This window comes from Rattus norvegicus, chromosome 11 (genome assembly GCF_036323735.1).
Source record: "Rattus norvegicus strain BN/NHsdMcwi chromosome 11, GRCr8, whole genome shotgun sequence".
Taxonomy (NCBI): Eukaryota; Metazoa; Chordata; class Mammalia; order Rodentia; family Muridae; genus Rattus; species Rattus norvegicus.
In genome coordinates, this window is record NC_086029.1 from 98,097,361 (window position 1) to 98,111,447 (window position 14,087).

A 14,087-nucleotide genomic window follows, 5' to 3' on the forward strand; every position below is an offset into this window, starting at 1 on the left:
TACCCCAGTCAGGATAGCAATGATCCAAACAAATACTGAAGGGGATGTAAGGCTGTAGGGACCCTCATTCACTGTAGGTAGGACTGTGAACTGGTGTAGCCACTGTGGAAATGAGGTCCCAAAATTTACAAATAAACCTACCATATGACCCACTTATCCCACTTGTGGGCCTGTGTCCACAGACATTTCCTCAGCCATGTTCATGGCTTGTCTGGTCACAATAGCGAGAATGGAAACTGTCTGACTATTGTACAACTGAGGAGGAACGGGTAATGGAACATGGTACATACACAGTGACAGTTTTTCTTTGAGTGAAGTAACCCCAGAAAGACAAATGCCACACATATTCTCTCTCTCTTCAAAGGCTAGCTCTAAATCTTCAGATATGAATAGTGTGACCTATAGTTACTACAGAAAGTAGGAAAGTAAAACAGGAACATTGTTGCAGTAGGGGGGAGGGTGATGGTGGAGATCAATAGAGAAGGCGATATCAGGGTACAGTAGCCATAAGGATGTCTGATAAAGCCATAAGGCAGTGGGAGTGGGAAAGAGGCAGATACAGAAGAAGGTGGAGGATGGTAAAGGGAATAATGTGATACGAGTGATTTGAGAGTGGACATGGAGAAATAGGAGTGCCAATTCCCAATTGATACAGCTAGAAACACTCCCACACCGACGGTCTTGGGAGTAGGACCAGAAAGATTGTAAGAGACAGGATTAGGGACTTCTGTGAGATGTGTCTCCTAGTTATGTCGGAAACTATCCATAAAGTCTCACCAACATGACCACCAGATGTGGGAGCTGAACAAGGAGGACATCAGTGAACATGCTAACTTGGATGGGGGAGAGCCCATGCGATCCTAGTCCTACAGAAAGAACTACAGGCTGGCTACTAAGTAAATCTAGAAGCAGAAGCAGAAGGGGCAGCCCTCCCCAGAGAAAAACATTCAGCCTTGAAAACATACACACAGGGAGTTAACGGTGTGTGTGTGTGTGTGTGTGTGTGTGTGTGTGTGTGTGTGTGTGTGTGTGTGTACATACATGCAATAACAATTGATGAAAATACAGACCATAAATTTGAAAGAGAGTAAGAGGGAAGGGTATGTTGGAGGGAGAACAGTTATAATTAAAATACATCTTTAAAATAACAATAAAACCTTTCCTTCCCAAGTTGCTTTTGATCATGGTGCTGGTGAATTTAATGTCAACTTGACACAAACTGGAGTCATTTGGGAAGACAGAACCTCAGTTGGCAATGTGACCTCGCTAGCATCTGTGGACAAGTCTGTAGTGCATTTTCTTGACGATTGATGTGAGTGGGCCCAGCTCACTGTGGGTTGTGCCCACTCGGGGATGGTGGTCTTGTTTTTTTAAGAACGGAAGCTAAACAGGGCATAGGGAGCAGACCAGGATCTTGGCAAGCCTTCATGGCTTCTGCTTTAGTTCTGCATCTGAGTTCCTGCCCTGACATCCCAGAATGGTGGACTTCTCACTTTAAGATGAAGTAAGCTCTTTTCAAGTTGATTTTGGTCACAGTGGGTGTTGTATCGTAGCAAGGGAAACTGTAACTAAGATAAATAGCAAAAGTTTAAGTCTCTCTGTACTGATGTTAAGTCTTACACAGAATATTGTTTTGATGCACATATGGATGCTGTTTTATATTGTCTTCTATTGTTGTGAAAACACAATGACCAAAAGCAACTTAGGTCAAAATGGCTTATTTTAATCTTATAACTCAGGTCACACCCTATCACTTAAGGAAGTCAGTGCAGGAACCTAGAGCACGAAATTGAAGCAGAAATGATGGAGTGACACTCAGTGCTTTCTGGCTTGCTCCTTGGAGCTTGCTCAACTGCCAAAAGTTAGGGAGGTGGGGGATGTCTGGGGGTTTGGGGGGACAGCCCCAACAGTTGACAGATTGCTGAGAGGAGATAAGGAGTTGGTGAGGGAGGAGTTAATCGGCCTGATTAACTTGACGTTCTGACTGACTAGCATTCAGGTTGCTTCTTTATTTATACAGATTACACAGAGCACAGACAGACTCATGATTATCCAAGAAGTATGGATTATATCATTTTGTCTCTGGACATATGTCTGATTTTTCATTACATATCTGGGTTCAGTCACAATTAGAAAGTACAAACAGAACAGATTTTATTATTATCAGCCCTTTAACTCCAGTTCAGAGAATCTAAAGGCTCTCTCCTCCAAAGAAGCACAGTTATTGTATGACAGCCTGCTTTTAGGCTGGCAGTGTTTGCAGTTTGAAAGCACTCCAGGCAAGCAGAAACTATCTGCTTTTTAGGAGTAACAAACATTAACACCTAACTCCTTTTCTACATTATTTTACATCTACACTGTAAAGTAGGAAGTTATTTCAGTCAACCCATCTTAGTTACTGAGTTCCGCTCCTCCAGGGCTATACCCTGTATGATCCCCTGACTTTAAACTACATTTTCAGAGTGCTCTAAGCATATTATAAAAGAAGGCCTTGAATCTGTAACGTATCCTCCAGCCAGCCAGGTTTTGTCAGTTGTCTCTGTTTATCCTACCCCACTTACACTGTTTGGGTTTTCTTGAGGGTGGATATCCCAAGATTTTTAGAGTTATAGCCTCAAAGAAATTTCAAGCATTTTTGTACTTATCATGATCTCTGGGGCATAAGGAAGACTTCCAAATAGGGCCAGATGAAGTTATTTCCCTAAAAGCAGAAGGGATAGTAAGTTTAGGACTTTCCTAGAAAGACTCAGACATAACTTTCTTGGGAAAATACATAAAATGAACGATAATGCAGAAAGTCCCTAGGAATGCAGCAGCCAGAGACCAGAACCCGAAGTGAGAGACAGAGTGACAGCGATGGCAGCATTCAGCTCAGTGCTGCTGGGCTGTCACAACTGTGCTGGCTTCATGACTTGGTCGTTTTTGGTGGATATGGCTGTGCCACTTGGCCTGCTTTCTTTTTTTTTTTTTTTTTATTTCTTTTTTTCTGGAGCTGGGGACCGAACCCAGGGCCTTGCGCTTCCTAGGCAAGCGCTCTACCACTGAGCTAAATCCCCAACCCCTTGGCCTGCTTTCTTAAACAAGCTCGCTGAGCTTGGCCCTCCCCATAAATAGTTAATCTAGAAAATGGCCAATAGACTTGCCTACCGGCAATCAGATTAAAGTATTTTCTCCTTAAAGGTTCCTCTTACCAGACAACTCTGGCAAGTTGACAAAAACTAATCAGGAGATATATTATTAAAGAATGTGATTCCTGTTGACTACATTAAAAATAAAGTTAGTAATGCCCCATTTAAGTGAAATAACTGGGCTGGACAGATGGCTCAGTGGTTAAGAGTGCTGACTGCTCTTGCAGGGGTCCTGAGTCAATTCCCAGCAACCACATGATGACTCACAACCATCTGTAATGGGATCTGATGCCCTCTTCTGGTGTGTCTAAAGACAGTGACAGTGTACTCATATACATAAAATAAATAAATAAATCTTAAAAAAAAAAGAAATAACTATGTACCTATATGACACAGGTTTTAAGACTGGAGAGTATCAACGTAAGACAATGTGGGGAAGGAGACTGCTTTCTGTATTTTACTTACAAGTGTGGGCTTTTCTCTGATTGAATTGTTTAGCTTATTTGTATGCTGCTTTGTTAGTGTTGTCTGTTTAGAGAAGTCATTTCTTTTGCTCTCGTATGATCTCTTTTCAGAGCAGTGGAAAGAGCTCAGTGCTGGAAAGCCTAGTGGGGAGGGACCTTCTTCCCAGAGGGACTGGTGTGGTCACCCGGAGACCTCTTATTCTGCAGCTGGTCCACGTTTCACCAGAAGATAAAAGAAAAACAACAGGAGAAGAAAATGGTAAATTTCAGAGCTGGAGTAAGAATTATTTTTAAATGCTACTCCTCCCTCTTTTTTTTCTAATTTCAAGATAGGGATTTCAAAGTAAAAGTTGATTAGTGAATTGGAAGATAGTAGCTATAGCAAAATCAGAAATCTTTAGGAGTGGTGTCAGTATTTAATATGAACACTTGGGAAGCAGAGACAGGTGGATCCCCGAGTTTAAGGCCAGGCTGGTCTATAGAGTAAGTTCTAGAACAGCTAAGGCTACACAGAGAAACCGTGTCTCGACAAAAACCAAGACACAAAATAATTTTTATTGATTTGAAATGCAGAATAAAGTTGAAGCTTCTTATTGTACTTGCCCTCTCCTGGTATCCTGTGCTCACTAATTTCAATTACATATTGCTTTAGTCCAAGAGAAGAGCTCTTACTTACAGAAAGATCTCTTGGTTTTGTGAGATAATGTAGTCTGAATGGGCTTCAGAACTACCATATAGCTGAGAATGACTTCAAACTTGAGATGGTCCTTCCTCTACCTCCTAATTACCTAGTTACAAACAGATGCTACCAATGTTATAGGAAGAGATTTAATTTTAAAAGTATTATACCTAATTTTATTCTTCTTACACTTCTCTATCATATACTATTTGTACTTTTAAAGGTCCTCCCTTTTGTAATGTTCTGTTTATAATACCTAAACTAAGGGGTTTTTTTAATAGATAATATGAAAAATGAGACCAGAGTATGAATATATTTATGGTTTTACGTAGCTGAATCTTTAAAAACTAAAAATACTTTAAGATATATTCTGTATTAATAAACTTTAAATTGCTTATGATACATCTTTACATCCTGTATTAATCATATTAGTGAGTTTTGCAGTGTCTGAGAATAATCCATCCAGTATTCTGTTCAGTTCAATGTCTGACTTAGACTCTGTCTCCTAACATTCTCTAAAACTACTGACTTTCAGAGCGTGTCTGTAAGTGATCGCGATAGCTGTCCTTACCTGCAGGGATTTGTTCTCAGTGCAGTTTTGTTTATCTTCTGACCTGAGGTGGGGTGATAGTATTACATTTGGGTTTTTTCCCTGCTCATCATAGAAGATATTGGTGGTGATGCTGATTTTATTTAAAAGTAGGCGGAGAAACTTGTCATGAGCATCTACCATGACTTTAAAACAGGGACTCCAAAATAACTGAAGAAAGTTAATGAGCTTGTAGATATTAGTAATATTTTATAATAGATGATCAAGTAGGAAACCTTTAGTTACTAGGCCTCTTCTCCATATGCTAGCTATTTATATTTTAACATTTATTATTGACGTTATTTTTGTTTTATTTATTTTATTTTGTGATAAAGTCAACTACACAGCCCTTACTGGCTTATGAAAGTTTGAACCTTAAATTTAATCATTCTTAGCTGATCTGTTGCTTAGCCTCAAATATCTAGAATAAAAATTTCAGAATTTTGTTCTCACCAGTTACATCAAACACATTACCTAATACCTTAAACCAAGACTTTGAGAAACTTAGGGCTTTAGATCTTTTTTTTCCTCAGCCATTTTTGAAAGGACAGTATCTCTATCAGAGTCTTTGCAAATGTGATGTTTCCTTAAATAATTTGTTGCTTGTTAAGAAAGAGTGTAAACATGTTGGTTCCTTGATCACCTTGATTATATGCCCAGCGTGTTTTGTTGATATGGGAGCAGGTCAGTAAAGCTGCGCATTTTTATCAGCACATATATTATTTCTGAGCCTAGGTCCTGCTATTATGTGTGTGTTTACATACATGTGTGCATGCATACATACATCTGTCTTTGCATATAAAGAAAAATATCTATTATGCTCCCACTCACAGTGATGGCTACTTTTGAGTACAAAATAGATGCAAATTTGAGTGTTAAATTTCATCCTTATTCCTCCATAATTCTTTGCTTCCTTTTTCTAAAGGTTTTTTTTTTTAATATATTTTATGTAAGGATATGTGTGTGGATATGGTATGTGTGTGCTATGGTAACTACGCTCTAGTCAGAGCACAACTGACCATGTGGGTCCTGGGGCTGGAACTTGGGAAGTCAGTCTAGGCAGCAGGCCTTACCTCTTGAGCCGCCTTGCTGGCAATCCTTACCTTCTCATCAAAGCCACTTGCTTCTCTACATAAGCAGTTTATATCGAATCATTCTGACGTTGTGGAAATGAAGAACTAATAAAACAGATTAACATTCAGTTTAGATTTAAAACACATGAGCAGTGAAAGGAAATAACTTTGAAGCAAGCACACCTAATAGAAACCATTAAAGATTAACAACAAGCCAGACCTTTGTATTTGGTTCTCTTTATTTCCCTCCAGTTCTACTTTCACTTACTTACTCTCTATTAGTTTAGATCCATGAGGGGGTCCAGTGGCCTTTGCAGGAACTCCGCTTTGGAATTAAGAACAACTGTCCCACTGCTTCTGTGGGCCTGAGGTACCAAGAGTATTCTTGATCTGGCTCAGGTTGCCTCAGGAGTCAGTGTTGTTTTTGCTTTGTACATTTAAGTGCATGTCTTGCATAAAAGAATTCAGTGTCTTGGTTATAAAACCTTATTATAAAAGCTCCTTGAGGTTTTTACATAAGAAAGGCCCAGTTACCAATAATGGGTTAAGAGTAACACACTGTAAAATGAAACAAAGTGTAACTTTAAACCGAGGTCTATGAAAGCTGATAAAATACTTTGTTTAATGTTTGTAATGAATACTAAGTACAAGAACTGTGACAGTAGAGTCCTGTTGGATTGAGCTCATGCATTTGTGGTGTTTTGCTAAATGCAATTTATATTTTAAAGAAACTATCCTTGTGAACAGTCATTTTCAGCAAATAGCATTTACTTACTAACTCTGAAGGTTGTAAAGGCTGTGCTTATCATACTTGCTACCCTCTAGTAAACCAGATGGCTTATCTCCCCCACAACAGGATTTCAAATGTCTCAGGCAAACTTCGAGAGTAAAATGGAAATTCACTTAGTAAAATTCTTAAAAAGTTGAAGTATCACACACAATGTGCAAATTATTAGTACATAAAATATTTGTTCTTATGATTCTCATAAGTTTTAATAATTAAATGCTTATGCACATTTGAAGTGTAATCGTGTTTCTACACATTTCAGTTCTTTAAACGTTTAAAGTTTTAGGGATAAGCACTAAAATTACTTTGTGCTATTTATTTCTCTTTAACTACAGACCCTGCTACATGGAAAAACTCAAGACACCTTTCTAAAGGTCTCTTTATCCATTTGTTTTTAGCCCGCCCTCCCTCCCTTTTTCGTGTGCCTGCATGTGTGCTTATGTACCCTACAGGCTGTGCGCACCTTTTTTCTTCCATTTTTATTTGCCTGTTTCCATTGATTGCAGGTTTTGGTGGTTCTTGTTAGTATTTTGGCATTGCATTAACATGCAAGCCCTTTTTGGTGACAGAATTTAATTTTTACAAAAACACAACTGCAGATACTGAAACTTTTATATGACTAATTAAGTTAAAATACCCCTTTTGTATGTAGTAGTGCCTCCATGAGTTCTGTCACCTACATTAGTCTGGTCTGTCAAAGGTCCTTTTCAGAAGAAGGTTCTAAGCTTCAAGTAGATGAACATTTTATTTGCAAAAAGGATCTGGTTTTATATACCTTTATTCCAACAAAGAACAATATACCTTTTACTAAGTAAGTATTTATATGAAAATCTTACTTTTATTTCAAGTGACTTTTATATATTAAATACTTTAAATCATTAAGATATTTAAGTTTCTGAATTTGGTGAAGGCAGAATAGCAGTGCTTGGGTAAGATGTCAGGAACAGACTGGAAACTAGCCAGGTGTCAGTTCCTTACATACATATATATTTCTATCTTCACTCACTTTGCATTCATTTCTGTTTTATAATTCCATAAGAAAATATAGACTTGACCTTAGGAGAAATCACATTGGCAGTCTGCATTACAAGACAACTACTACCCTGCCACTGAGAGCTTTATACGCAGCCAACAGAAAACCAAATAAAAGACCAGGATTTTCAAAAGCAGAAAAATTAGCTATTTCATTCATATATGGCATGTATATTTTAACTGTTATGTACACGTTTGCTTTATGATTTTTTTTGCATTATCTAGTGGGGTTTTTAATTTTCCTTTCTAGTTCTTTAAAATTTTTAATTGGATATTGCTTTCATATGTAAGATATATAAAGAAATTATTATAATCACAAATAGGAAATGAACAATTTATTTGTAAAAAAAAAAAATAGATTTCAAATTCAGGGAGGACTTTCAGGCAACTCTACTTGAAATTAGTCCTGCCTTTGTAGTCTGTGGCGTACTTTAAAAATGTGAATGTGTATTTAGCAGATCCTAAAATTAAAACATCTGTTAACTTGTAGTTAAAAAAAAAGTTTATTGTGTTACCTTTTTAAATTCCTAATTATAAAACTTAATTTCCAGTCTTTAAAAAATGAGTCTTTCTTTTTCTAGGAGTTGAAGCAGAAGAATGGGGTAAATTTCTTCACACCAAAAACAAGGTAATCACTGAAGAATATAATTAAAAAAACATAGAAAATAGCATTTTGCAAAGAAACAGTTAGTGTCTTACTGGAAGTGTCTCTTGCTTCCTGTAAAGTAGAACTTTTCTCAGTGACGCTTCTCACTGCTGTACTTTAACTTGCCTTGACTCTGTCTAATGTGGACATTTTTAAATATTGTGACATCAGGCAACTTTGAAACAAATCTTAGAAAAATGTATGTGTATGTGAGAAATGTGAACTAATTTTCTGCAGTAAATCCATATATATTCTTTAAATGTGGCCTCCATCCCTTAAGAGTGTCTGGTCTTATTTAGAATTTGATTCTTTTTGTTTTAATAATTTTTAGCTTTACACAGATTTTGATGAAATTCGACAAGAAATTGAAAATGAAACTGAAAGAATTTCAGGAAATAATAAGGTAGGCATTATTTCAAACCTGGAAGACTTTTCGAAAAGTAAATCCATTGCTGAATGTTTTCTGTATATAATAATATTTAAGTGTATTGTACAGTCACACTCTTCTCTCCTTCTAGAACTACTCCTTACATGCTAGGTAAGTGTTCTCCCACTGAGCTATATTCTAAAGCCTTAATAATACTATTATTTTTTTGAGACAGTGTCTCATGAAATTATCAAAGCTAGTCTTGAACTTGGAATACACCTGTTTCACCTTCCTGAGTAGCTGGAAATTACAGTCATGTGTTGCCTAGGTTGGTTTATAATTTCATAATCTTAAGCTTTCTTAAAAAATGAAGTACTCATGCAAGGCAGTGGTGGCCACACCTTTAATTCCAGCATTTGGGAGGCAGAGGCAGAGGCAAACTCTGTGAGTTTGAAGCCAGCCTGGTCTACAGAGAGCTCCAGGACAATCAGGGCCACACAGAGAAACCCTGTCTCAGACAACAAAAACAACAACACCAGAGTATTCCACAAACATAAAAACTTAAGTGAATAATTATCTCTCTTGTATAAGTTGTCTTGGTTTATATCTGAGTTCCCAGGATTGGGGCAGTAGAGGCAGGCAGATGTGAGTTCAAGGGCAGCTTGAGATATACACTGAAATAGTTTTGTAAACACCAAAGGCTAGGGACAGAGCTCAGTGGTAGACTGTTTGGTGAAAGAGGTGAACTAGATCTTCGGCAACACATGCAGTTTCTATTCTATTGCTGTGATAAAAACTCTAACAAAAGCGAGGGGGAAGGAAGGGTTTTATGGTCCATTGTGGCAGGGAAGTGACAACAACAGGAGCTTGAAGCAGCTGCTCACATGTTCAGAATCAGAAGGAAATATTGAGTGCAGGAATACATACTAATTTTTAACTGTCCTTTTCTACTTACATAGTTGAGGTACCACTCAAAAGTTAGATAAGTCTTTTATCTAATTCAAGAGTGATAAAGACCATCTCCTACAGGAGTGCCCTTTCCCCAGGTGATTCTATTTTCTGCAAGTCAACAGTATGTGTGCACACATAAACACACATACACACACACACCTTAAAACTTTTATACATATAAAGTACTTCACTTATATTTTGTGAACTTAATTACATAGTACTTGTTTATAGTTAAATTTTTCTAAGAATGTGAGAATTTAAATCAAGCATCTAGGATACTTTTAATGTCAAAATCGGCCTCATTTAAATCCATTTTATACCCTTCATTGTAATTACTGTTCTCTTTTTATGTTTATTGCTATTCTGTATTATCTGGAGGAACATTGAATCTCACAAGTGACCTTGAGCCTAGTGATAATATCCAGTATATACTCGTTGCCAGATAGTATGATACAGTAGTTACTTCCTGACGGATAGTATGATACAGTAGTTACTTCCTGACGGATAGTATGATACAGTAGTTACTTCCTGACGGACGGCGAGGCATTTTGAGCAGCGTTGAGGCTGTGTGCCAGTTGAAAATATTTGTCTCTCTCAGTACCAGTGCTTTGCTGAGTGTCAGACTCTGAGCTGGCGCCTTCCAGTCCCTGCTGTTGCCTGTTGCCACCACACACCACACTTCCCTAAATGCCTCACAGCAGCTGTACCTGGAATGTGACAGGAGTATAACTAGATTATGTCAGGGTGGCTTTGTGTCTTGGGGATCTGAAAACTGAGATATATTGCCTGAGCAGACTCACTATGTATGTACAAATTTCCACTTGATGTTCCAATATGTGACCAAATTAGTGGGAATAGCTTCTCCTCTATTATTCTCTCAATTTAGCACCATCAATTCAGGAGCATAATTTTGGATAAATAAAAATGCATTATTTTTAAGTACTTAATCTGTTAAACGCTTTTTTAAAAATTGGCATATACATATAAAAAAGTAAAATGTATAGGGAGAAGAAATGTTATATATTAATGGTATAAGGTTGTATAGGATGATAATCCTTCTTTGTTATTTGATTGGCTGCCTTCTCCTTTATATAATTCATCAAACTTTTATTATTGAAAGATTTTAGGAACCATAGCTTAATAAATACTTTAAGGCATCTAAACTCTATGTACTTGAATATAGTTTGCTCTAGCATTTCATAATTCATTGAAATTCATTTTAATATAGTTGAATCTTGTTTCTAGGGAGTAAGCCCTGAGCCAATCCATCTCAAGGTTTTCTCGCCCAACGTTGTCAACCTGACGCTTGTGGATTTACCAGGAATGACCAAAGTAAGGAACAGCTGTTAAAGGAATGTGTTTTATTTTCTGTTTAACATTGACCTAATGAGAATAATGAGTAATTTCACAGTTATTGTTATTATCAGATCATTTTATATAGTTTAGCCCTTCTTTCTCCTTAAAACACTTTCTTTACCTTGGCTCCCAGGGTATCTACAGTTTCGTCTGTAATCTTGCTGGCCACCTCTTTCCAGTGTCTTTTGCTGGTTTCTTCTCATCTCACCTAAGTCTGTAATCAGAGTTCTTTTTTTTTTTTGGCCTCTTGTCCTCTTGAAGTACTCATATTATAATCTAATTAGGTTGAAAGTATTTTCAGATCTTCAGCTTTTAGTGCATTAATTTGAATATGTGAACATTCAGATTATTTCCAGATACAAGTCCAACTATCCACTTGGTATACACATTGCAATGTTTTAATAAGCTTTACTATGTCCAGTATCAAACTCCGATCTGTGTTTAATCCTTCTGTCATCTTCCCTATCTGCATAGATGGCAATCCCACTGTTCTAATCGATCAGCCAAAACCTTACAGTCATCACTGACATTTCTTAACTGTCTCTTCCCCTTCCTTTCAGCAAGTCTCCTAGGCTTTCCTTATTTTTATAATATATCCAGAATTCTGTCACCTCTAAGTATATTCATGACAGGTAGTAACTCTTGTTATTTCACTCGGCTTGTATAATTAAACTTACAGGGTAAATAATAGGTCTCTCTTTTTTACTTTTAGTAACCACACTGTTCTATTAAAATGAAAATTAGATCATCATTTCTTGGCTTAAAGTCTCTTCACTGACTTCCCAGTTACCTCTTTACCGAGAGTACAAATTAAAGTTCTTATAAATGTCTATTCCTGTCTCTTTTCGCACTTCTCTAGTTTGTTTGTATATTTAGACATCCCAGGATAGCCTCTAACCATCTGTAGTGGGGAATTTCTACTCTCCTAGATCCTGGGATTACAGGTTACCACGCTCTGTCCTTTTTTTTTTTTTTTTTAATTTCTGCTCAGTCATTAATCATCATCATCTAATTGAGGTAGATCCTGATTATTCTGTTTTTAAACATCATCTAAAGCAAGAATCTAAAGGCATCATTCGCCAGGCTCTGTTCTGTTCTGCTCTACTCTGTGTTGTTGCTAAGTACATCTGCCACTGAGATGATGAGTGTGCCTTAGTATTTACTTACTCATAGTGTGTGTGTGTGTGTGTGTGCGAGCGCGCTGCTTATCACTGAGAGCTCGTCTGTATGCAGTGTGTGTGTGTGTGTGTGTGTGCGCGCTGCTTATCACTGAGAGCTCGTCTGTATGCAGTTGGTGCTCAGCAGTTCTTGACATGATTTATGCAATAGTGAATTTTTGATATTTGAGGCTTTGGCCATTACTAGATTAACAAATACCTCTATAGCACATTATTAATTTAGTTATTTGTATATATAGAAATACCTGTATTCTATGAATTAAATGCGTAGAAAAAGCTGAGTTGATTTTTATATAGTTCATCTTCGTTTGATCTAGGTACCTGTAGGTGATCAGCCCAAGGATATTGAGCTTCAAATCAGAGAACTTATTCTTCGGTTCATCAGTAATCCCAATTCCATTATCCTTGCTGTCACTGCTGCAAATACAGATATGGCAACGTCAGAGGCACTTAAGATTTCCAGAGAGGTAGATCCAGATGGTAAGGACAGATGTTTATATTAAATAGATGTTGATTTACAGTGGTAAATCTTTCCTCAAGAAAAGAATTTTATTGAAAGGAGTGTATCCAGTAGATCTCAGTAGAGATCTTAAAATGCTTTCCTGCTTTTCTAACAAATTTAAATGCAATTAAGATGGAAAATAGTTACTTGATTGCTATAAAGGAAAACGTTCCTCATAAGGTATATATTCTCAGTAGCTGCCCAATTATAATTTTGACATCAAATTACTTTGTAAAATGTTTCCTTGTTTGTGTAAATGGAATCTCAATTTTTGAATAGCCAACATTTAAGAACAAATAACTCATAATTGTATAGATTATTGTGATGCAGGAGAGATAATTAATAGAATTTACTGTCTGCAGATTAAAAACAAACACACTAGTAGACAAGCTCAGTACAGAGGAGAGTCTTTTAAGGCATCTCCGTTATAAACCATTCTTTTCCCAGGTTGCAATTTTGTGATACTTAGGATACTAGAGGTGTCTCTGAGTCTGTATGAAATGCTAGCTTTGTGAGTAAGTGGGCAATTGACCCACAGGAAACTGTTTTGTCACCTAGATTCTTGACAACCAGCATCTGTGTTACAGGCTTTTTCTGCTTTGAAAAATAATCTCAAATAAAAATTTGATAGGAATACTAGAAGTACAATCAAAACTTCCATGATTAGTCATGTGTGATGGTGCCCACGTATACTCCTAGCACTTGGGAGGTGAGAACAGGAAAAGGTCACTATCAGTCAGCTACAGTGAGTGTGAGGCTAGCCATATCTGAAATCCTGTCTCTAAATACACACACACGCGCACACATACACACACACACACACACACACACACACACACACACACACACACACAAAATAATCATGCAAAGATGGAGATACATTTGATCTAGTAATATTTTTTTGTTGTTTTTTTTGGGGGGAGGAGTGGTTGGTTTTTTGTTTTGTATTGTGTTGTTTTAAGACAGTATCCCACTGTATACCCTGGCTGGCCTGGAACTTGTATGTAGATGATCTAATAATCTAAATTGACAATACATTACAGGGAAATAATTTCAATCAGTATTAATATATAGAGAGGTGTCAGTTGCAAATGTATTTCCAGTGCAAGAGTGAGGACCCAGGTTCATATCCCTAAAAGGCAGGCACAGAGGAACACCTTAGCAGCCCCAGTGCCTGAGGCAGGAGGAGAACAGCAGACAGACCCCTGGAGCTTACTGTTCAGCCAGTTTAGCCAGCAGGTGGGATCCGACTTCAGTGAGAGGCCCTGTCTCAAATAATAGGGTGGAAGGTAATTGAGGAAGACATCCCATGACTCCACATAAATACGCATGCAG

General features: G+C 37.3%; 1 protein-coding gene across 22 annotated transcripts in view; it reads left to right on the forward strand.

Moving 5' to 3' along the window:
• Positions 1-14,087, forward strand: part of Dnm1l (dynamin 1-like) — a 51,615-nt gene that overhangs the window by 13,312 nt on the left and 24,216 nt on the right. For 8 of the 22 annotated variants that reach the window (XM_039087893.2, XM_039087895.2, XM_039087900.2 and 5 more), the window contains exons 2-6: positions 3,704-3,851; positions 8,334-8,380; positions 8,730-8,801; positions 10,962-11,048; positions 12,568-12,730. In XM_039087893.2, the coding sequence (XP_038943821.1) occupies positions 3,704-3,851; positions 8,334-8,380; positions 8,730-8,801; positions 10,962-11,048; positions 12,568-12,730 (517 nt within the window). Of the gene's footprint in view, positions 1-3,703; positions 3,870-7,055; positions 7,095-8,333; positions 8,381-8,729; positions 8,802-10,961; positions 11,049-12,567; positions 12,731-14,087 lie in introns of all 22 variants that reach the window. The other 14 variants (XM_039087889.2, XM_039087892.2, XM_039087896.2 and 11 more) reach the window with 3 other exon arrangements.